Source organism: Syngnathus floridae, chromosome 1 (assembly GCF_059516105.1).
Source record: "Syngnathus floridae isolate MCC-2025c chromosome 1, RoL_Sflo_1.0, whole genome shotgun sequence".
NCBI classification, from domain to species: Eukaryota; Metazoa; Chordata; class Actinopteri; order Syngnathiformes; family Syngnathidae; genus Syngnathus; species Syngnathus floridae.
Genome location: NC_142413.1, coordinates 20,695,796 through 20,721,875, shown reverse-complemented (window position 1 = coordinate 20,721,875; position 26,080 = coordinate 20,695,796). Strand labels below are relative to the sequence as shown.

At 39.7% G+C, this 26,080-nt stretch overlaps 1 protein-coding gene across 8 annotated transcripts in view; it reads left to right on the top strand.

Annotated features, from left to right (window-relative positions):
• The window catches only part of enox2 (ecto-NOX disulfide-thiol exchanger 2), a 152,915-nt gene that overhangs the window by 109,691 nt on the left and 17,144 nt on the right, over positions 1–26,080 (top strand). For 7 of the 8 annotated variants that reach the window (XM_088385240.1, XM_088385262.1, XM_088385247.1 and 4 more), the window contains 5 exons: positions 9,015–9,170; positions 14,468–14,674; positions 19,127–19,360; positions 22,298–22,510; positions 24,754–24,860. In XM_088385240.1, coding sequence (XP_088241366.1) covers positions 9,015–9,170; positions 14,468–14,674; positions 19,127–19,360; positions 22,298–22,510; positions 24,754–24,860 — 917 coding nt within the window. The remainder of the gene's footprint in view (positions 1–9,014; positions 9,171–14,467; positions 14,675–19,126; positions 19,361–22,297; positions 22,511–24,753; positions 24,861–26,080) is intronic. The other variant, XM_088385280.1, reaches the window with a different exon arrangement.

The following is a 26,080-nucleotide window of genomic DNA, read 5'->3' as shown; positions in this document are numbered from 1 at the left end:
TCACTCCCTTTCTCCGTTGCAGAAGTATTTTCATTTTTGCACAAATACATTTGCAAATTTATCAAGCTTCATTTAGATTCACATACTTCTGCTCAAATGCACTGCGGAGACAAGATAAGGAGACTCCGGGGATAACGGTTGTTCTTTGAATAAACAACTACTCCTTTGTCTGCTGCATCCTACAAGTCCTCATCCCCGCCCCACTGTGCCCGCACACACACAAAAAATACACTCACTCATACTGTAGTGAAATATATGTTGAACCTCATGACGCATCAGCCGATTGTCGTTCCTGAAAATGAATGAGGAGCACAATGTGCGTTTTTTTTTTGTCACTCACCTGGATTAACATCACACATTATCTGGGAGGTCATTGCTTTGCCGTAAGCGCATTTCCCATCCTTGGATGGACTGCAGTGTCCCTTTCTGCTGACTGCCTGGAAGCTACGTTGGAAATGTGCCAAGAGGTTTAGGCTGTGTGTGGAGGCGGACAGAGTGGAGAGGCAAAGACTTGCATATTCACCGTCTGTATGCTGGAAAATAGAATTGGATGGTTGGGTATAGGGATGCTAGGATGGCATTCATGACACCCCTTCCCTTTCATGAAGAGTGTTTTAGGTTATTTCCATCAAGCAATACACTTTAATCCACTTGAGTACTTCAGGCAATTTATTTGGATACCTATTGTAAAAAATGATGAGGACTTCAAAGTATGACGACAGGTTTTTGGCTTTCCTTTGCTACGAGTACCAGCTGGAAAAAGGCAGTGCTTGACAAAGTCGTAAAGTGAATTTATTTCTTCCTTGGCACAAACTGTCATCATCATGAAATATGTCTTACTTAAGGTCCAATGTAACCATTCTGGGACTTTGTAGGTGCCACTGTTCTGGGGTTCTAGGATCTAATCTGGAGTTAATTGAAAACTCCACTTTTCATGGGTGTGCATGTGGGTGGTTGTGAATGATTGGTTATTTAAATGAGCCCTGTGATTGACTGACCAGGGTGTACCTTACCTCTCACCCAAAGTCTGCGTCAATTGACTCAAGCTCATTTATGACGATGGGATGGGATGGGATGGGATGGGATGGGATGGGATGGGATGGGATGGGATGGGATGGGATGGGATGGGATGGATGGATGGATGGATGGATGGACGGACGGACGGACGGACGGACGGACGGACGGACGGACGGATGGATGGATGTTAATTTATTCTTTATGGTGCAAAAACATGGATAGATGTAAAAATAAAAAATAAAACATAATGACAGGTCAGCCATTATGAACTAAAATGTAGTAAGTAAACTTACTCAATAGTTGAAAGCTCCTGACCTACCCATAGTGGACAAGGCACAGTAACATGTTTATGCTTCTGGCTACTTGCTAATTTGTTTCTGCTTGTCTTTCACTTATGGTTTGTTTTCAAAGAGGGCCCTTTTATTGACTGCCGACTGAGTTTACGGGGTACCCCAACTTTTCCCATCCGTCATCAATTCTTTCTCTACACAGCACTAGGCAAGAGCCGGTTACATTTTTCAAGTTACATTGTGGTTTTACAAAGGCTGATAACATGACTAATATCCGATTGTTTCCGCTCTTATGCAATTTGACAAAGCGCAAAACAGCAGGGAAGTGACTACTCGTTTTTTCAGAAATAGGTAATGTACCGTAATTTTCGGACTAAAAGTCGCTTCGGAATATAGGTCGCATTAGCCATAAAAAGCACAATAACGTGACAAAAAACATATAAGTCGCTCCGGAGTACAAGTCGCATTATGGGGGAAATTTATTCGACAAAATCCAGCACCAAGAACAGACATGAACGAGCAACAACAGGCTAAACGATAGGTATGCTAACGTGACATAAACACAAACGAAGAGCTGAGAACGGGCCTGACGTAACATTCAGAGTTATTAAAAAAAACTGTTTCATAAATAACACGTTTATAAAACCATCTGTGTCACTCCAATTCATTAAATCCACCGATCGTCCTTTGTCAACAATGGGTGCGCGCCGCTGACGACACTTGCACTTCAAAATATTCCACAAGGGCCCATATAAAGATATATAAATTAGATATCAAATACCGTAATTGCTGGACTATAAACCGCACCGGATTATAAGCCGCACCAGCTAAATTCAGGGATATTTCAGTTTTTTTCTTATATAAGCCACACCGGAGTTTTTTACAAAGAAAGACAGGACATAGAAAGCCTTTTTAACGTTTTAATAACATACTTGAACATGTCTTTCTAAACATTGCCTGTGACGCAGCAGTAGTACCGCAGCAACGCAGAAGTGTGCACGCGAGTTATTAGCAAAGAAAGACTGGACACAGAAAGTTTTTTTAAAGCTTTAATAACATACCTTAACATTTCTTTCCAAACACTGCCTGTGACGCGGCAGTAATACCGCAGCAACACGAAAGTAACACAGCAAAGTCACTGAGACGCAGCGGTAACACAGCAGCAACACAGCAGCAACACGGTAGCACAGCACTAACAGGGCTGGTTAAAAAAAACATACCAGTAAATGTAAAAAAAGAGCCGTCTTCATCTTCCTCCTGTGCACTGAAACCATCGAAGTCTTCCTCCTTAGTGTCCGATTGGAATAGCGTTAGATATCCTTCGCCTCACACTTTCTCAGTCTCTCTTTCGTCGTCGCTTTTATGCATTTCTTCGAGTGTGAAGAGGGTCTGTTCATGCAAATCTTATTCATGCACGAAGCGCTAAATTACATTAAACTAGCGAGCGACACGTATAGCTTAAAAGCGGCATCATATGCATTTCTTTTGTCCCCCATAATGACGGTTTGTGTATAAAAGCTTCCTTTCAGTAATGTCCGTCTTGATCTCGTTCTGTCTCTTCTTTGTGTGAGTGCGAGTGTGGATGTGTGCGTGATGCGCGAGACGATCAAAACACAAACTACCATGTCTTCTTCGGCGCATTATCTCTTCTTCGTCTGTCTCGCTCTTGCTTCCTGCTAGAGAGCCCCCTGGAGGCCGTAAAAATCCATAAATACGCTCCAGAGTAGACACAACACAATGTCCTCAACATCGACTGCCTTTGGCTTAAAAGCGGCATCATATGCATTTCTTTTGTCCCCCATAATGACAGTTTGTGTATAAAAGCTTCCTTTCAGTAATATCTGTCTTGATCACGTTCTGCGTGATGCGCGAAATGTTGTAAACACAAACTATCGCGTCTTCTTCGGCGCATTATCTCTTCTTCGCCTGTCTCGCTCTTGATTCCTGCTAGAACGCCCCCTGGAGGCCGGAGGCCGTAAAAAGCCATAAGTACGCCGCACCGCCGTTTAAGGTTCAAAGTAACCTTCTGAATAAAATGCATTAAAAGTTCACATTCATTACAACTTGTTTTTGGTGAGCAAAATGTCAGAAGAATTGAATTTAAATGCTGATTGATTGGGTTTTAATACAATGCAGATAGTCCAAACAGCGCCACTGCTTTGTGTAATCTCTGAGTCACATGGCAGAGTAAGAGAAAGGGTTTAGAGCACAGGTGTCAAACTCAAGGCCCGGGGGCCAGATACGGCCCGCCACATCATTCTATGTGGCCCGCGAAGACAAATTGTGCATCAAATTCGTGTGTCATTACTAGAACTGCAAATTGTCTTCACTTTTAATAATATCTTTTTTTTTAAATATTTGACCAGTTTTTACTCGTCTGATTTGAAAACGAGTTATATGTCAGTTTGTTTTGTAGCTTTTACTGTATATAATAGTGTTAAGAGTAAAAGTGATCAAGTCATCACAAAAATCACGAAAAAAATCTCATATAAGCCGCACCTGACTATAAGCCGCAGGGTCCAAAATTTTGGAAAAAAGTCGCGGCTTATAGTCCGGAAATTACGGTAACTATTATATAGGCAATAATATTATCAAACCATCTGTGCACTCTAAATCATTAAATCCATTGATCAAATTTTTTGTCCTTTGTCAACAACGCTGCGCGTGCGCCCTGACGTCAGCCTCGTCGTTATTCCACAGATCTAGTATATAACTATATTGTAGTGTTAAAGTACAAGGAAAGATGTGGGTTTGGTAAACGGCTCTTTATTCAACAAAACAAACTTCCAGGCGTGTGGCGGCGTGGACTTCCAGCCACAGAGGTGGAAGAGAGAGCCATAGAATAGGACCGGGCGTGCGTAAAAGCTATGACCGAGCCCCATCCACTATCCCCGGACAGCCACCCGGCCGAGCGCCGGCCCCCGCCTTCTATCCACGAAGGTGAAAGAGCTCCATAGAGGAGGACCGGGCGTGCGTAAAAGCCATAATAGTTTTTCAAACCTTCTGTTTCACTCAAAATCCTTAAATCCTTCAAACTCTTCGTCCTCCGTGTCACTTAGAATCAAAGCCGCGAATGATGCCGGTAGTACGTGGGGCCCTTCGTCATCTTCGTCATCCCATGATCAGTCTTTGTCCTTTTTGTAAACAACCGCCGCACCACGCTGTGCCGCGCCGCGCTGCTGACGTCACTTGAAATTCAAATTACAGTAATCCCTTGCTACCTCGCGGTTCGTTTATCGCGGTTTCACATTTTGATTTATTTATTTATTTTTTTAAATTTTTGAAAAAATTCACATATAAGTCACTCCTCATTATAAGTCGCCCACCCCCCAAACAAAAAAAAGACGCGACTTATAGTCAACAAATTACGGTACTACATTTTGGTTTCGTTAGGTGTCATATTTTCTTTCTATGTTTGTACCAAATATTGTACATATTTCTGAAACATGCTATAAAATGCAAATTACTCTTTTAAAAAATATAAACACTCTGGTAGGCTCCTTCGAGACGAATGCCGTGTACTTGGAACAACGCCTCCCCGTGGGTCTTAGCTCTGAGTCGGCATATTACTAACAGGCCGGTATCAAAAGCACCTGTGGCTCTGTGGTGATCAATAAGTTCAGAGAATATTTGCTCACTAAGAGAGACCAAGACCATGAATGGTTTTATAGATTAATGAAAGACCCTTAAAATTGATCGTGAAACACACAGTGCTAATGCAGGGCCTCTAAAAACATTATAATGTGCTCTCCCTCTCTTCGTCAGCAAACGGGTTGCTGGATCCTGCAGTAATTGTAAGCTATTCATAGTTTTTTTTTTTTTTTTTAGAAAGACTAGAAAAGAGAAGTGTTGCTGTAATCAATACGGCTGGAGATAAAAGCGTGCATTAGCACCCCTGGGTTTTCTCAAGAGAGCAAAACAGGAGGACTCTTGCAATGTTTTTTGTAGTTGTGAAATAAAGCTGTCACTGTTATTAACTATGGATTAAAATTTAGCTCTGAGTCACTTTTTAACTTTGTATGATTGTGTAAAACAAAGTTTTTGTAATTTTGAGATTTTTTTTACTCTCCCTCTCACTGTCTCGAGTTCCAGGACCAATAACTATCAGTTCTGTTCTTGATGAGCTGTAATAAATGATCTGCCGTCCAGGACTTTATTTCGAAAATACAATTGGAAAGAGTATCAATTGGGCTGTGGTCATCTTGATAAACTGAAAGAAAGAAACCTAAAGATGAGTGTCATGGTAAATATTCATTTATATAGCACATCTGAAAAATATGTGTTCACAAATTGCTCTGACAGAGTTCAACACACTACATAAAATGCAATAAGATAAAAAAAAAAACCGCACGCCTGGTTAATCTTTGAGATGCTAATTGAGGAGAAGTCCCAAAGGGTTCTATATGCATTGTACAATACAGTATTATGTGATTCTATGACCACCTGCTTTGGAGTCATACATTAAGCTAGATCAAGATTTAAAGTGTCCCAGAGCGAACAATGTGAAACTCAACTAAGCTTTAGGACTTGATGGAAATAGTGTATTTCATTCCTTAGCTTGGAGGTAAAAGCTACGAGATCAAGAAGGTAAGAAAAGGGTCAAGTAGTTTCCTTTTAGAGAAGATCAGCAAGCTGAAATAACTTTCTTTGAGCATTTCTGCTGCTGGTTGCAAGCAGGAGGAGAAAAAATGAAGGCTAGCGTGTTTGTATAGAAATCCAACGAAGGTGTCAGAGATTGAGAGAAGCATATTGCAATCTCTGCTGGTGGTCCAGGTGGCAAGGGCATCTCGCCTCATTAAAGAATATTATACAGAAAGCGCCCATGTCTTCCCGACCGCCACCTGTTCAGAGGAGCGCTTACGTCAGGAATAGACGAGGAGAAATGAGTGGGAGGCACGTGGAACATTTCTGGCCGGGAGCCTTGTGTGAATCTTTTCATATTTTACATGTGATCGATGAGCTGCTCCAATTGTAATTATGTTGAGCAAACAAACAGTCAGTAGAACGAGTGGTCAAAAGATGCGCATCGTCGAGATCTTGATAAAACGCAGTCAGTCGTGCAAGAGGAAGATGTTGTCAGGGGAACAAAAGAATGCGCAGTCTGAAATGCAAAGATAAGACATGTAAAAAGACATGATCAGACACATATGTTGCATCGTGGGCGAACCCTGTCGTAAGCTTTCTTCTACTTTTGGTTTGTGCGGCTCCATAGGAAAACCTCTTTGAATGTACCTGTGATCTTCTCCACCAACGCAAAGATAAGCTTCTCTTTTGCAATGCCATCATAGGTTGCAAAAATCCATCACTGACAGCATCATATTGAAGGAAGCCCGTCAGCAACCGCTGTGTTTCACTTCTGTTTAGTATTATGTAGTCTTGACATTACATTTGATGTTTGCAGTTTTTTGTGTGTGTACAAATATGTTTACGTGTACAATGGCTGCAGCTGTCGGATTTTAAAATTAATTATTCTACTGATTTCCTTGATTAATCGCCTAAACGGATAAACTTGGTTTGTTATGATGATGATGATGATGAAGAACTGTAAAAAACTACAAATTTAATGTCTGTTCTAAAACATTTGCTTACTGGGAAAGTTGGTGGCTTCAGACAACAGGTGCCCTATCCTGAGTTGTTTAACACATCGTGATGTAAATACCATGAAATGAAAACTGCAATTCTGAACTTTTGCATGATATTCATCTTTTGTTTGGAAAACTGAAAGTCTTCAATATGCAAAAAAAAAAAGCAATGAAATTGACCTTGCTGTCGTAATACTTTTAGATGGGACTATATTACATTTGGAAGGTATTCTTCAAACTGAATTCCAGTCAATGTTATAATAACTATCCATCCATCCATTATCCAACAAAATTGTTTATTTCTCTATCAATTATTCATCTCATATTTAGCGAGTGCAAATATTGTGCTTTGTGATGACAGTTGGGTAATACTATGATGTGTTTCGATGTACTCGCTTGTAAAATTTAAAAGCATTTCTTTTTTCAGCATTCATAATTTCAGAGGGAATAGCAATGTATTAATTTACATATCATATTAATGCAAAAACTGAACAATTCAGCGTGATTAATACTTAACATTCAGTAAATTACAACCTGCTATGTCTGTTGGAAGGCTGTATAAACATCTCTTGAAAATAAATTTGGCATCTCGTAATAAGGAGTGAGGGAATAATAACAATCGTAATAGTATGCTGGTGATGAAACATAACCTGGAGCTTTACCACACAAATGTAAATGAGGAACCTCACTGGGAGGAAATCAACTTTATTAGCCGCCGCACAGCGCAGCGCTCTTATTGAATGACACCAGCAAATGTTATGCACGGACGCGGCGCACCTTCCTCAAGGTGGTGCGACGCATTGCCTCGTTGCACTTTTGCTTCCTGCTCGATAATATGTATATAAATATAGTTTGCAGCATTCCCTCCATGTAAGTTGGGTCTCTTTCGATTCAATTCAAAGGGATTTATTGGCAAAGCACCGTTGCCTGATACAATTTGCAAACGACTCTATTTCTCTCCACTCATTATTGCAGCTTGTTTTATAACTTGCGTATTTATTACATCCTCTCTGGCTCCAGGGATCTATTCCAAGTCTGCACCTTTAATGTGCTAATGCCTCTATTCTCCCACTCCCTTCATTTTTAAGGAATTATAGGCTCTATTTCCATTTAGTGCTATATATTATGTAACTTGGCCTGCATGGGATTTACTGCTCATCCAAATGAGTCTGCTTGGAAATGGCAGCGATATATTTGCCATTGTATGGTCCAAATAGTAAAAATGTTATCGTTGAAGTCCTAGAATATATCTGTCACAATACTGCTAAACCCATGCTATGAAAAGTGCATGACATTTGAATAGAAATTCGTTTTTTCCACAAATGTTTCAAAATTATTTCACAAGTAAATTAATCTGTATGAAAATAATAAACAATGTATGAAGAATACATTTATTGACTTACATATATATTTAATTTCAAATACATTTTACATGCATGTGATGTTATTTTCTCAAACAAAATAAAAAAAATGAAAAATGAAAAAAAATTCTATTTGAATACCAAATATCAAATTTGGAATGATGATGAAATAAATGTTTTTACACATTATTTGTTTTCTTTCAAAGCATTCACGGCCCTCTTATGGTCACAAGAAACCTAATTATACTATATAATGTAAAATGAAATGACAATCCAGATGATTGTTGGAAGTAACGACTGTCGCACTAAACAAGCTTATTTGAAGAGGTACCAAAACAGCAATTGTGGTAGTTGTTAGCCAAATGTTTTATGCACTCACTGTGCATAGCAGTAAGTATACATGCACAATCGAATTTGGTTGTGTTAAAATAAAATGACTGTTGAAAATAATACTGCTCCATTTATTCTGACAGTCAGAGGTGACTTGAAATAACTAGTTATCATGTTTATTATTGTAGTTGTAGAGAAGAAAATAGTACTTCTAACTGCAACAGTCAAAGGTGTCACGCAAGGGACTTACCAAGCTAACATTTTAATCATGTATATTGTTTACCGCATTATTAAGTCATGAATTGGAATAACCACACAATCAATTCACAATGAATTTTTTAAACTGTGAAGAAAAATATGATCAATATATGATGAAGTGTCACTGTGTGAGAAATTGCTGCAAGAGCTGATCCTGGCGTCTTCCTTCATTGCAGACTTTGACCCCAGCCTCGGGATGATGGCCGGGATCACTCCTATCAACCCCTTGATGCCCGGCCTGGGCATGGTGCCTGCACCCCTGTCGCACGACGTGCCCGTCGTCAAGGAGATCATCCACTGCAAGAGCTGCACCCTCTTTCCCCCCAACCCCAGTAAGTCATGCAATGACCTTACTGCACCTCTGCACAGTTTCTGTAGTCAGTTTTACGATTAAGACGATGAAAAAGCAAAAAGCATCAGAGTCTATGCAAATATGACAATGTTGAGCATTAAATTTGACCACCAAGTACTGATTCTTCATCATATTATTCACATTGCATAGTTGACGTAAATGTACTTTTATTATGTAATTTTATTGATTATGACATAATTTTTATTCAAATCCATCACATATTTGAAATATTGTCACATGGCTGACATCTGTTGTTTTTACCTTGGAAAGGGGCACTTTGGTGCACACATGCAGTTTACACATATCTATGATGAAAATATTCAAACAACCGCCATAGGCTAAACTGCGTTAATATAATTCGTATTTCACAGGGTCGAATGAGTATAAGCTAATAACAAATAAGCCCGTAAAATATGTCAAGTCTCTGCGGTTATTTTCATTCTAGTCATTAGCCACTATGTGTGAGTCACACTTGCAACTTACATTAGAATCATTTCAAATCATTTGTGGATGTAAATTGATATCTGATTGTGTTACTGAGCAGACAGACCCTTTCCTATGTTGCATATTATTCCTGTTTTTTGCTATTACGGTTATCGTCACACCTTTGTTGTCACTGCTAGTCTGCCTTCTTACGTCCAGCTCATAACCACAAATTAAATCTCAATAACAATTGGTAATAAATTATTTAGATTTTTCGTGAGCAGAAATACTATATTTTCTAAATTTATTTTTCTTTTTTGGGAGGCAAATGCAGTTTCGCGGAGACCTAGTTGAGAGCATTTTCTGTGGATGTGAGTGAATATTTAGCCTTCCAATGCAAGGGGAAAAAGAAAGTGGGTTCAGTTCTGACTTAAGCAGTTATTCTAAGAGATAAAACGTGTGCTGCTGTTCTCTTAGCATCAAGTCAGCCCATAATGAGGGTTCACAGTCACACATAAAAGCAACCGTGTGATATTTTCAGGTCTCGTTTGTTTAGTCAGACTACAAGTGAAAAGCCCGATTTATCTCCCTTCCACCTCGCAACGGCAGCGCTGTCACTGGTTAGCACCTTGGCTCATTTTCTGAAGAAAAGTTTGCTCATCGAAACTTATTGTCGTCTTCAAGGAGATAAAAGGTGGTGTCACATTTGAGGGTTTAGCTAAATAAACACATTGTGGCGTAATGGTAAACTGCTTTTGGAAGTACTATATGTGGTAGTGGGAAAAGGTGATTTATTAAAGTCTGGCTTTTCCTGTATAAAACAACCATTATGCTGCCTCAAGCCAGAGTCTATTTTGGACCTCTATGCTGTTTTATTTATCACTGATTATGGACTTTTTTTTCAGGTCCCATTTTCTATTTTTCCTCTCGCCTTCTGTCCCCGGCTCTCATCACATCTCACAATATGTCACGTAAAGCACTTAATCTCCCGGTGAGCCGACCAAGAAGCCGACATCTAGAGAAACAGATGATAGACTTGATTTGCGTCAAAAAAGACACGTTTTTGCTCTCACGTTACTCTCACTCTTAGGCAGCACGGATGGTTCAATTAAACTCATGGTTAAGATAAATAATAACTGAATTCCCAATTCAAGTTGATTTTGTTACACCCCTACTGTGCTAATACAGAATGATAATACAATATTGGGGGGTGGACAAGGTCTATTTTATCATCCTCACACTGACAAAAAATATTCCCTAAATTAACAGAGAATGCATTTAATAATTCTAAGTTACAATTTCTAACAAGTGATTAAAACATTGCTAAGGCCATTTGAACTCTGTTGTTTCTCAAAACAGCAGCACCTATCAAGGCACGTAAACAGCCTCACAGCTGAATTATAGTGTGGTGTCCTGAATGTTGTAAATGGGATCCCTGGGCTGTAGCTTACTTGATGTGGAGACAACGCCATCTGTAACAACAGTTGGTGGTAGAATTTGTCCTGTTTCCACGCCGCCATGTTTTTTCCATTTTCATGCTCCGGGAAATTACACCACTTCTTTCATCCAGTTTGCATCAGTTCTTGATTTTTATCTTTCTGCATACTGATCATTTTTATGAAGGTTTCACCTTTATACACCTCCTCACCAAAATATAACAGCAAGAAATTCTTCCTCGCTACAAGAAGTTCCAGAAGTAGCTCTAGCAGGCTGGGCCGCAAATATCACAAATCGTTAAACTAGATGATCTGGAGTCACCTTGGCAAACTGCAGCAAATCCCCTTTCGTTATTACAAGCATTTATTTCAAGGTGGGACTGCAGAATTCCTTTCTCCTTGAATAACAATGAGATATTTGCAAAGCAGAACCCTTGTGAATATGCAAATACCCCACTCAAATCAGCAGGAGTAATATATTGACGATAATAAACTGTAACAGTCTTGATATACAGCTCGTGGTTGGATTGTTTGAGTTCCGTAGATCCGTACTTTAAATGCATACCGCAGCGTCCAGCGGTTCAATTGGATCTGCAGAACTTTTGTTGTAAGTCATTGCCGGTTTCTCATCTCTGTGCTCTCAGAGCTCATGATTGAGGGTCGCATCAGAGTCTGAGTTCATCTTGGGACATTCTTGTGAGCGAATGGCAGCTCTTTAACATTTAATTGAGCCGGTTGGAATGTATCAGGAGAAATGTGTCCTGGAATCCTCCTGGAAATCCCGGATGGGTTTAACATCTTACCTAAGATTGAAAAGCAAGAATTCTGGGTGTCTGGGGAATGTAACTTTAAGGACTGGGAATTGGGTCCATGGTATAATATTGACCTGTCGTATAATGCCTCTCAAATATTTGGATGGGATAGAATGACACCACCTGTCTAAGACATGTTCGGGTTTAATTTTCCAATTTGGCGGAATGGATTGCACTAATCAAGATAAATTACCTCCAATCAGGAAAAATCTGCTTGTATGTTTTTGCCAGGATTATAGATATAGATACCCTTGCTTCAATTCAGCATGGCAGCTGAAATGACCGACGACAATATTTAGGGAAATAATTGTGTTTGGACCAATACCAGTGTTGGTATTGGCGCTGATGCTACAACGCGCGTAAAAATGCTCTGATACTACAACACCGATATGCTTTTACCTCCCTGGAGTAGCAGCCATGGCAGCTGTGTTGAGATACTTTAAGGCGCAAACACAGACATGACATGACACCACAATGCCCGAATGCAAATTCTGCTCTTTAAAATGAATGATGACCTCACCTCAGCTGGCAAACAGAGATGTCCAGCCTGCATCCAGTCCATGGTTTGAGGTGTTAAAATGTCAGTAATCAATAGTTGGTCATCTGTAAAGTGTTGTATTTGAGTGGAGAAGTCCAACAAGTTTGTTTTTGTGTTTTAACATCTTATTACATAAAACACATTTTCATCACAATTATAAAACGAAATTGCGACATCACTGTTTATGTACATTACGAGATACGCACACAATTTTCATCGAAAAATAGCCTCTATTTGCGTACTATTATCTGAACGGTATCGGTATGCTTGTATATTGCCAAACTTGATACTTAATACACTTGATATTTTTTCCCTTTGTGTGGAAGCACAATTACTGTTGAGCAACCGAATCTCAGAAAAGGAGGAAATCCGTGCCGTAAATAAGTGTTAAATGTACGTCGTGGAGAGGGTTTTATGCGTGCACAAAACAAAATGAGGAAAATAAACAGAGCATGAAATGAGTGCAGCACTTTGCTTTGACTGCATCGTTCCTCCTTAATTGTGACATGAAGAATTTCCCACGGTATTTTGGTATCGTATCATTTCAAAAATGACTGGTAGCACAAGAAACGCTGTAATGAAACAAACTACGTGCAGGTGCTTAGTGTCCATGGAAAAGCATTGCATATGGTTTCCATCAGCCCTCCTTTGTCTTAACTGCTCACACAGCGTCCCCTCTGACTGACCTTTAGCTGAGCGTTAACCCCCCATCCCCCACCCCCCTCCCATTGAAGGTTCATTTTCCTCCTCCATCTCCTCGCTGTGAATAACCTCACCGTCGCTGTGCATTACCTACTTTCTCCTGACTTTCATCTTACCTTTTCTCAGTCTGGCCCAACACATGTAGATCCCTTTGCCTCCCCGTTTGACCTAATTTTCATAATATAAAAAGTCATCTCTATATGAGTTAGTCCAAATCTGTCAAACTGAACATCAAACAGAGAGTTGCATGTTGTCTCTTACAAACAACCACACTTCCTTGTCATTGTGTTGTCAGCCTTTAATATTTGCACACAAATGGTGCAGCAACATATCGACACAGAATAACAATACTCGATTTTGCAGATGGAAGAGCAATAATAATGAATGTGTCAAGCTGACTAGGTACCAAGCAGTGGGAAAAGGCCATTACCTAATTTTTGTGAAAGTTTCCATCAATGAGAGTAAAACCTACCGAATAACAAATTTAAAGCTTTTAAAATGAGTTTTGTCTGTCGACAATGATGCAAATGAAGGAACACCCTCGAATGCAATTAGGGGTTGCTGTTCTTTAAAAAGTTTTCAAATCCGGTTGTCTGAAAGCCCGCAAAGCTTTCGCGAGAGAACGAAAAGCATCCTTGACGTGCCTTTGATTATCCGATTCTCCCGTCGTCCACTCCTCCAATCACATCGACTGTGGCTGATTTGTTGGAGTGGAGATCCGTCAACACTCGTCTGCTTTGGATAAGTGATTGCTGCCGTGCGGACGGGCTTTAAACGTGGTTCATTTTCATGCATGGGATGTTTAACTCGTTGCATTAATCTTACAAATACACTCAAGAAGCCATTGCTCCCAAGTCATAACTATTCATGTCTTTGGCTTTTGATGGCAATATGTGACAAGAACTGGATAATTTAGATTGTTTTCTTTGGTATTTGCTGTTTTTGTTTCCTCTTTAAAAATTTTCCTTGAACGCCTTAATGGATTTTTGTTGTGCTTTTGAATTACAATGTAGGCTATCACTTTTTTCCCCTCTTCAGTTTGATGTATTGCAGCTTTTGAACATCTTTTTATTGAGCCCGATAGAAGAGACATTATTCAGATGTTGGTGTTTCAAGCACATAGTATTAAATTATTTAGTATTTTTCAATTGTCGCTACTGCTCCCTTCCCTGCTTTCAATAGTAAAATGCTGTTGTGACTTGGATTTTATTGCCTGCCAAAGTTGTCTCAACAGTTTAATCTTCACGCAATGTTCTTGCTCGGAATAAATGATTAATTGGTTTGTACTCCCGTGAAAGGGGGAAAATTGATTGTTTACTATTCCCATCTCCAGTTGTCAGTCCAGCCTTTCTTTTACAACCAACAGATCTCCCGCCTCCAGCAACTAGAGAGCGTCCTCCTGGTTGTAAGACAGTGTTTGTCGGCGGCCTGCCTGAGAATGCCAACGAACAGCTCATCATGGAGGTGTTCGGACAGTGCGGCGATATCACGGCCATTCGAAAAAGCAAGAAGAACTTCTGCCATATTCGATTCGCAGAGGAGTTCACGGTGGACAAAGCCCTTTTCCTGTCTGGTAAGGAACATTTGTCAGCCTTGCCATTATTGTTGGCGGCAATTTTTTTCCGCCATCGATTGATGGAAACGTTGCATTTCCCGACCTTTTAAAAATCCATAATGATGGCTTCAAGTGTGAACATCATAGTTTCCTCAAAACTGATCCAACTATTTTTGTTGACACATGAGTAATGCAATCATGCACTGTTTTAGTTGACAGATGAGTCTTGCATTCATTCATCTTTCTGTGATCGATTGGTACTAATATATCAACAATTGCACTGATATCATTATCAGTGCATCTCTATTTGATTGATTGATGGTTAATCACAATGGTTGATCAGGTATTGACCCACAATGGGGTGCATTACTTAAGCTGTATGGTGCATAGATCTTTACTAAGACACACAGGGAGGCTCCATGTGTTTGGTCACATCTGCGGGTTGATCTGCTCCACTAATTGCCAAATGTAATTTATTGGTGAACTAATGCCTCTATCAAGAGTGAAAATTGGTGCTTTTACTTTCTGTATGTATGAGTACTTCAAAGAGATAAGCATTAATAAATCTACAAGAATGGACCCAAAACGTTACCTAAATGCTTTTAGAATATTCCCTAAAAGTTACCTGTAGTTACATAAATATTCTAAAATACTGCCTGAAAGTAATCTAGATACTGCTGGATGAAAACAAAATATCCATGATTTAACAATTTTCAAGTGCTTAATTAATTATTCAAATTTATTGCACGTATAAATTAAATAAAAATTGTGTCCGAATAAATGTTTGAAAAGAAACCTAATGTTTAATTGCATATATAGTCAATCTCTTGAACTAGCATAGTTTGTAGACCATTTCTTCACGTACCATCAATTTTCCATTGATGTGAATGTAAACCTGAATGATTGAGAACAATCCATGGGTGGATAGATGGAAATAAGTAGACAGATGAAAGCTTCCAGTCCAATAAACTACTTCTAATTGGCACCCGGTGTTGTCAAGGTCGTTGACTCGATGATGAGTAACTCGCAAGAATCGTCCGAGATTATGGATCAACGTCTGATTCATTCAGCAAGGATGACACCACACATGACTTATCGTGGCTGCAGATCCTAAATTTACCAGCTGGGACATAAAGAGCCTATTTGCCGCAATGCTGATTCACACCTGCCTCTGCACAGCAACGCGAGCCGAGACTCATGGGTATTGTAGTATCCCACACCATCTGTCTTCCAAAACTATTGACGTGTGATTCATCGAGCGTTGGCGCAAGGAAGTTGAAATGATTAAAAACACGTCAGCCAAGGGATCGTCATTTTTCAGCACTTTAGCTTGCTTTGGATCGTGAAAAGAACGTTGATGTAATTAATGCAGATGGTGAAGTTGTCTGGATTTCCTGATTACTAGTATTACCACCACTGTAAACCATCTCACAGTGAGTGAGTAAACCTATTCACAGCGAACACCAAACAGCAAAAAAAGAGGAATTCACGCCTTGCTAATATTTCCTTTACCTTCCGCTAACAAGCCTGGCTGAAATTGGTTCCTCCCCATAATCCAAATATCTTAGAAGAATCTGGATATAGCACTCAAACATATTCCTTTATGCCAAATACTACTTTTTTAGCCACCGACCACAAGTGGTAGGATAATGCAGACAAAAAAAACCCAATAAGAATTGCACATTTACATGAAATTACTATAAGCTGCAATAATATTAGTCGGTTTTATCAGAGGATAAAAAAAACATGGCTTTGAGTATTGCTAGATATTCTGTCAACTTGTGTTGCTTCAGCGTTTGTGTTAAAATATTTGTTGCTTAAACGACTATATCACTGCAACACAGTTCTGTTCGTAAATCCTTCTATGGTCTTTTCCATGGTCTTTTGCATTTCTTGTTGGCATTATGCTAAAGAGACTTATTTCATGTCACGCTATCTGGTTATTTAAAATACACGTCTAATTTGCATTTGCTTTATTTTATATTTACCCAAACCGTACACTTCAACTGATAGTGGCAGCAAACAGCCTGAAGCTTCCTTATGGGTGTGGTCATGTGACTTTGAGTATGGTTGTTGTGTGTGTCAAGTTGAGATCCAGTTCATGTATTAGACAGTAGTGCGCACACACACAGACTACACATACACTGCAGCCTGAACACTGAGATCTCCCGACATGAAATATTGAAGTACTGCTATATTGCGCATCAGACCTATCTTTAAGCCCCCGACCTTGAGCTCATTTCTTTTCCTGTTTGTGCAATCCCTGCCCTATTACAAACCACTGGCACGGCCACTTCTACTGTCTCTAGTGATGTGAATTGAGTGAGTCATACACACTGGACACCATCGCAGTGTATTATTGGAGGGCACCCGGATGAAAATACACTCTGAATCATTTCAACAAGAATTTGCTCAGGAAAAGGACTTCTAAATTCATGAGTTACCATGAGGGAAAACTGAACGTAAATGAATAATTAATGTGCAGAGTTAACGTCATCACTAATGTCATGTCATTGTTAAGAACCACAGGCGGTCTGCTGATACCTCCTTATCCTCTCCAATTCTCTGGATGTTTTATCCTATATTGTACTGTACTGGATCTCTCTCTATATACTCTGTACACACGCCCACTCAACACACTGTATGCACTTATACAACCTTGTATATTTACACCTTTTGTTTACCATTATGCGATATGTAGCTCTGTACGCCCTCTGTATACAGTTTGAGCAGGCTCTGTGATGTCTTCATACACCCTCCGTACATTCTTTACATCGCTGTATGCACTCTCCGTACACCTTCAGCACTCTATCCACAGTATGCCTTTTATATATCCTCTGTTCACAAACTATATCCCCTATACGCCACTGTACCTACATACACTGTGTACCCCATGTAAGATGTTAACTTTATGCACCACGCATGTATTGTTTACTCTTCTATTTGTCGCTATACAACACCTTCTGTAATTTATAATCACCTTCAACATGGGCTATGTTCTTGTGACTGGCGCAAATCTGGAGCTACAAGTGGTGTAAATCTGCAAAGAGGTGGGTTAGACCAGATGTTGATAATTTCGTAGATGCTCACAGGCAGGTGTATTTACCTCATACATTGCATGGGAACATCTCTGGGCAGAAAAGGACATAATGAATTGAACTATAAGCTTCAGATGGTTTGATGCCTTCATTTATCACTGAAATGCTTCTGACGTCTAGGCACATGTCCGCAAAGCTCACGATCTGGCTCCCTGTGCCTGGAAGTAGCGTTAGACAACCTGTGCCAGTATTTAGACGTGGTCCGTGCAGGCTTAACTTCAAACGCTCTCCCACCAAATCCTCATTCCGCCAGACGTGTGTCTTCAACAACACACCCGACTGCACAAAAAAATCTGGATACGCCATGCACCAACAATAAAAAGGAAGTTTGATATATCCTAGGGATGGCACATGTGCACCCACTATTTACCATACTGCAGGGGTCAACAACATGGTACCCAAAGGAACCAGGTCGTCCCCAAAGACCACATGAGTAGCCATTGTACCTTTTATAAATATAATTTACCTGCGATGCAGGTAATTTGCGATGTGATTTTCTAGGAATGCTATAGAAGTGGTCGTTTAGCTAGCAAATTTGTTACTTCACAAGTACGTGGTTGCAATTCACATTATTCAGTATCTAAGAAGTAGCTCTCAGTTTCAAAAAGGTCGGTGACCCGTGCTGCACTGCATGTTCACCCTTTATTCTGTACACAAGTTGTATACCTCCCATACACTCCTTGTATAAATACTTTCTCTATACACTTTATAATCATCTATCTGATATCTATACAATCTGCTGTGTTTCTTATTAAGTCTCTACAAGCTCTGAAACAAAGGTAGCCAACAAGCAACAAAGATGGTGGCTGACAGTAAGAATCAATAGTCTCAAATGTCCCTAACGCAATTTGTGGAAGATAATCTGAGCTGTATTGGGTGAGGAGGAAGGTGCACAAAATATTGACTGAGTCTCTTCATCTTTCATGTCTCCAGTTTCATCGTTCGACTCAGCGGAATGATATATCTACAATGAGGAGCTGTGCGGTTTCCCGAAATATGTGTATTTATAAATAGCGGTATACATACAAGTCTGAAGGCATCATTGAGAAAATGGTGTCTCTCTTTCATGTGAATGGGGTATAAAAATTCGACAGGTGTCAAAAAGTCTTCGTCACCATCCAAGCAACCATGACTGCGGCACTTTCTTTCACTCTCTTTCGCTTTTTGACACCCTTGCTCTACAATGTTGCTTTTTACTGTCAAATATCTGCTCCAAACCTTAATGTGCATTTTTGTAAACATCTCAATAGTTGACAGCTATTGGCACCATTGCGCTAAAACACTGCGGGGAATTACATCAGATTGTTGGTCCTTCATATTATCCACGACATTGTATTTTGAGTTGCTGTGGTCTCGTCTGTTGTCTCTCAAGGTTATCGGATCCGTCTGGGTTCCAGCACGGACAAAAAAGACACAGGCCGCCTCCACGTGGACTTTGCCCAGGCCCGGGATGACCTCTACGAGTGGGAGTGTCGCCAGCGCATGATGGCCAGAGAAGAGCGGCACCGGCGCAAGATGGAGGAAGACCGGCTACGGCCGCCCTCGCCTCCCCCCATCGTGCACTTCTCAGAGCACGAGTGCAGCCAGCTGGGCGACAAGATTAAAGGTTTGTATTGTGTAATATAAAATAAAAAAAGCTGTGGAGCCTCCAACATTAAACCCAATCAGTTTCAGGATGCTGGTTGACTTCAGAGTTGTGCTAATTTCAAAACAACTTTTCCCACAGAAAATAATGTTAAGTGAAGTAATCTGTTCAAGGTTTAAAATGGCACCATTCCAAAAACTTTATTCAATGTTCAGGCACTTTATACTTTTAACCGACATACAAGAATAAAAATAGTCTGATGTTGTCTTCTGAAAAAGTATGACTTCTTATTCCTGTGATCACAATTTGTACAGAAGTTTGTGCTTCAAAAGCGACAGATATCTGAACAATACAATATACACTAACAACTTCATTCTTGTAGTATTCGTAATGTTTTTTTTTTTCTGAAAGTATGACTTTATTCTCAGAAATTTACCCATTACCCTCCGCAGATTATTTCCTTGTATCAAAAAATGCATGCTTTAAAGAAAATAATGCCTCATAAAAAATTTAAATTAACTTATAATTACGAAATTGCACATTTTTTTATGAAGAAATCAGGGCTTACTTAATCACATAATAAGACGTTATTTGCTTAGTATTCTGCCTCGCTTTTTTTTTCTCAAGATAAAATGCCAATTAATTCTCATGAGATTGCAAAATATTGTCAATCATCATGGCATAGTATTAGCATAGTATTAGCATAGTATTCCAAACTATTTGTGTACCCACTTCCTAATGATTAAATTTTTCTAGTGCTATTATTTTTTTTGTTTTTTCGGTTTTTTTTTAGTGTGGCCCGAATACTTCATACCGAATATTCTGAGACAGGCAATATTTAATTAGACATTGCAATACAGGTACGTATACGTACATACAGTGGTCATGAAGGCTACACAGCCCTGTTCAAATTACATGTTTTTGTGATGTAAAAAAAATGAGACCAAGATAAATCATTTCAAAATTGTTTCTGACATCTTTGTACATTGACAAAGATTCAAATTTTACTGTGACTTGTAACTTGCACGACTCAATTTAGCGATATCCCTTTTTGAAAGAGGGAGGAAACAACTGAGATAATGCAGTTGCACAAGTTAGCACACCCACTTTAAGTGGACCATTTGAAAGTGTTCCAATTTAACGAGCCATCCCTCGAGTCAGCACAAAACTGCCACCATTTAAAGAGCCTCAAATTAACCTCAAATAAAGTAAATTTATAATGTTTCAATATATTACACATGCTGAGTCAGCCTTTTGCTGACTTTACTTTCTTTCTAGCAGAAGCCATCAAGTTTTGTTCTAATTCTGACTGGTGTTTGGAACTGATGACGATTGCATCCACCTTGACACACTCTTAAAAGGCGATGGCTGTGTTCAGAGTCAACCATTCACATTCACCTGAATGAACTCTAAATTGTGGCCCATTTTTTGAGTCGTTCCCCTTTGGAGGTTCCAATCTTGAACAGTAACAAGTTAAATCCATCAAGTTTGATCACCAACTAAAGCGAGCCATTTCCAAGCCTGTCTCTTCTGCTCCACACTCCTGAAGTGTCTTCTCTGTGTTTCTGGCTGAATAAACTTGTTTCCCTAATGAGGGCAGACACTTCCAGCTCTCTTTCAGTCTCGGGCTACCTGATAACAGAACAACACCCTTTCACTTGAAAGCCGCTCTCCATCATTGTGTCTTTCTTGGCTCTCCTCTCTTGGCCAATGCCAATGATTTATTTTTAATCGCTTGGTACTGGCTCTTGTGAAATGAAGCTTTCCCTGAAACTGAGGGGGGAAAAGGCAGCAGCAAATCCCTTTTTCCTGTCTTCCCAAAGAACAAACCTTGCTATTGATGGCAACAAGCTCACAGATGCACTTTACAAGCTGACAGTCTATAAATGACCTTTTTCTCCCCTCCTTCTCTGTGTAAGGCCATTTGTCACGTGTATGCTTGTGTTTTTCCTTTCATCCCATAGGCCGGCCTTCCACTCAGTCACCTGTGTTTTTTGTTTCATTTTTCATCTTTTCCGCAAGGCCTCCCTTCGCTCTTCTCATTGACACTGCAAGTTCCATCAAACTTGCAGGCCTATATCAGAGCCAAGAACCCTATTGATTTATTTTTTAAGCACAATAACTTTGAGGTAGCTGAGGTCACCCCCATGGGTTTGTTTCATATTTCCTGACAGCGCTTTTCAAACCTTCAGGGATGTTTTGTTCCGTATCAAAGTAAGAGAAAAAATATTGATTTGAAAGGTTAGCATGCCCATTTGGGCCCTTGTTAATTCCCAAAAATCCATTGTCTGTTTTTTTTTTTTTTTTAAATGTGATTCTGTATTAATTTTAGATAGCAGAAATATAGTACTGTGAATCTGTCTGGCTCTCTCTGTGAAAAAGTAATTGCCCCCTGAACCAGTTGAAATCAAGCATTTGCGATATCAAGTGATGAGTCGCTTCCTCGCTGTCCCTTCCTGGATTTTCACGGGTAGAATGACAGCGTAATTCATTGTTCCATTAATCACAGAAAGTCATCCAGGCCTGAAAGCAGAAAGCAACCCTAGAACCTCCCAACATTTTTGTCGGCCGGCATGGTGCTCTTTGTATCGACTGCTGATATGTTGTGTCCTTTTTTTACTATGGTGTAATGGTGTAGGTCAGGGGTCTCAAACTCCAGTCCTCGAGGGCCGCATTCCTACATGTTTTCCAAGTTTTCCTTGTTAAACACACTTGATTCAATTATCAGGCTCCTGCAGAACGTGAGGATGAACTGATCATTTGAATCAGGTGTGTTTAACGAGGGAAACATGCAGGAATGCGGCCCCCGAGGACTAGAGTTTGAGACCCCTGGTAAGAACATTCATTTTTATGTCACAGATAGCAGAGGTGTGATGGCTTTCTTTAGGCAGCAAACAAGTTGATTAAGCCTCTCCCTAGCAACAGTCTTGCTCACACGCGACTGCCTTTTTTAACTAGACGACGGCAAGTTTGCAGAGGCGGTTCGCGTGCTGCTGACGTGGCTGGAGCGCGGCGAGGTCAACCGCCGTAACGCCAACAACTTCTACTCCATGATCCAGTCATCCAACAGCCACATTCGTCGCCTGATGACGGAGAAGAGTCAACACGAGAAAGAGATGGAGGAGGCCAAAGACAAATTCAAGACTGCGCTGTCAGGCATACTTGCTCAGTGTGAGTGTCAAACCTTTTCATAAGATCTTATAGGGCGTTTGTTGATAATATACATGACATACTATGAATGGAAATGAAATGTGTGTAAGGCCAATTTTTGGTTTGTTGTACTAAGTTGCCGATGATTCAAGCATAATGGATCAAATGACTTTACCCACAAATTGTAGAAGACACTCATGTCTGAAGCTCTGAATGCTGCAACAGAAGTAAGTACTTTTGTTCGGCTATCGTTGCTTGTTGATGGGAGACAGTGACTCACAGGTAAGTTAACCAGAAGGAAACATCAAGGTATTGTTATTCCAGTAGGGGTTGTTTGTGTTTGAGATTAGTTTTTGTTTCATTGTTGAAACCAGCTGGATAGTGAAGATTAGGATGTACAAACTACTGCCGTGAAAATAAGGAGTTTGTCATTTACAGCATTGCCCTTAACTAAAATAATCGACAATGTGTTTCTAAGATCACATTTCAGAGTCATTATAGTAATTAAAGAAGAATTCTGAGTGGAGACTGATTTTTATTGTCTCACACAGAATTTGTCTCGTACAAAATTTGAGATGTCTATATTTGTTTGAGTTCCTCACAACCAAAATATTATTAAAAATGGTCGTTTATACCACTGGCACAAAAGGCACATTTACTAATACACTCCTAGAGGGTCCAGTGGCACCTCATTACTTATGTACAGTATTTCCTCAAAGACTATCATCTCTCTAGTAAAAGCAATTTCCAAATTAAAACCAAAATCCGGTTATGGATGCAAGTACCTGGGCGTTAACTGATGAGCTGATTTGGAACTCTGTTGCCAACCAAAACCAAAGCAAATGAATGAAAATGTGGACTCTTACTGTATGTATGATTACTATCAGCTGTGAACATGAGTCGTGTTTCAAAGTGTCTCTTGAATAGTCCTTTTATTCAGTTTTAGGTTCCTGTTCACTTGATATACTTTTGAGTTTCCCAGTAATCTTGTTTCATATTGTTTCAGAAACACATTTGTCCAAATGGAGGTGTTATAGGTATACAAATGCCATCTATTTTCAAACAGGATTTGTATTTTAATGACTTGAGGTAACACAGCGCTGAGCTCATATTTGCAGTGCGGCGCTAAAGCACATTGTTATTGTAGATAATACAATTTGTGGCACTGAACAAGCTGTGGAATAACAATTAAAAGGTCTCCAAAACAACCGGCGTTTCCTAACAGATAAAACAGTCCCGGTCAACACCAGCATATTAAGCACACCGGCCTCTCGTCCGTCTCGCATGAAAGTTGTAAATGTGCACGCGGTCTCTCTGCCTTCAATATCGATCAGTGCCATCAAATTACAGCGTGCGCTGAACAACGCTATTGATCTCCCATTCGCTCCTATCTGCGCACATGCGCTTCTGATGTGGTGGTCGTATTGACTTCCCTCCTTCATACATTAGGACTTGTGGGATACCGAGACTGCCCAAATTGTCCGTCATGACTACCCAACATGAGAGCAGATTGTATCCTCGCTGGGTCATAGTTTGAAACTCACCGTCGTACATGGTTTGGATCATGATGTGTTCATGTTCAGTATGGTGAAGTAGTACCTTGCAGTTCTGAGGCTTGATTCATAGGCCTTTGCTGTGCACAGTTCATTTTCTTCCATGCTGGGCGATTATGGACAAAAATAATGATCACACTGATTCAGCTTGAAATAAGGGAGTAAGGGGGACCATGTAACGCCAACTCTGACAGCCCTTTTCTTTTGTTTTATGATTCAGTTTTTTTTCAGTTTTTTTTTCTCCACCTTACATCTTGGAGCTCCTTCACCCATACACGCCTGCTCAGTGCCTTTGCTCTGCGGACCAAATGCCATTAGTGGGTACTGAGTACGAAGTGAAGGCTCAGAGGGAAAACATTAACTAATCCAGTTGAACTAATGCTTATCATTCATTATTGGTTAAGATGGTGTTCCAAAACTTTTGTTTGTGTAGTGGATACAGAAATAACACCATCTAACTGCAAGATGATGCTTTGGCATCTACAGGTAAGAAAACAAATTGCTTACATACACACACACACACGCGCGCACACACACATACACACACACACACACACACACACACAGAGTCAATTCCTTTAGACCCCTATAGTTGACTCCACTCTCTCGCTCCTCTGCTCCCTCCCATCTTGCCCTCTGTCTCTGTCTCTCTCTGATCTCTGGATGGTCTCTGCTATCGCCCCCCGATCCCCTCTCTGCATCCCGCCGCAGTTGAGCAGATTGTGTCTGTATTCCAAGCCGCTTCCAAACAAAAGGCATGGGACCATTTCTCCAAAGCGCAACGCAAGAACCTGGACGTGTGGCGCAAGCAAGCCGAGGTTAGTTCTTCTTTATCACATATATTTTTTTATATATATATATATATATATATATATATATATATATATATATATATATATATATATATATATATATATATATATATATATATATATATATATATATAATTTTTTGAGTATATCTGATGGTTGTGATTGCTGTTGCCTACATAAAGGAAAACATACTTTTTTCATTTCTTCAAATGATTGTTAAAGCACGACCTGAGCATTAAAGACTCCATGTTTGACAGTAAGTACTTGAAAGGAGCCAGGACATGCTGGAAAGGGAGAGATCCTTCCTCACTTTGCTTCCATGTTAAGGTAACACACTACAGGGTAGTATCATATGAGGTAACTTTGTCCAAAAAGGGTTTTTTGGGTTTTTTTTTTTTTTCCTAACGTATCGTCCAACTAGATCATTTAGCATGATGCTTTTTTCAAAGTTAGTATTTGGGTTGTAGCGCAGCTTGGACCGCTTATGATCAGATCTGTTTGGTAAGTGTCTTAAGCTATAATAGTAATGCAGTGGTACCTTAACTTACAAATGCCCCCGATTACAAGTTTTGAAGTAGCAAAAATGGGACAGTTAAGTTAGTGTAATGCTTTGGCATGTGAGCAAGGTCACCGAGCCACAATTACACATTATAACCATGTTCAGTGTCTACACAGAAATGAACATCATGAATTGCTAATAATAACATAAAAATAATAAATTATTATTAAATGTGTATTTCCAATTGTTGGCCCTATGTATTAATCAGTCCTAAAGAAGTAGCTCTCAGCTTCAAAAAGGTTAGTGACCCTTGATGTTCAATAGTTACATTTTAAGACGTATTTCTTATAGTGTTGCATACAATTTAGTTTTCTGTTTTTTGTTTGTTTAACTAAAAAAAAAATGTATATTTTTGGAGGGTGCTGGAACAGATTCATGGAATTTCAGTTGGTTTCAATGGGGAAAATTGGTTTGAAAGGCCTTTAAATTGAATCACAAGGTTAATGGACAAATTTAATTCACAAGTCAAGGTACCATTGTATTTGGTTTTAAAGGTAATTAAACAAACTTGCTCACATGAAAATCTCACAGTTATGACTTTTTGAAGGTAGGTGTTGAACACTGCCTGTAAAAAGCTGGATCCAGCATGATGGCTTCCTTTTGGCAATTTTGTAGTACCTCTGTGTGAAAGAGGTTTTGTACCCAGTTGTGTGACCAATGGATGATA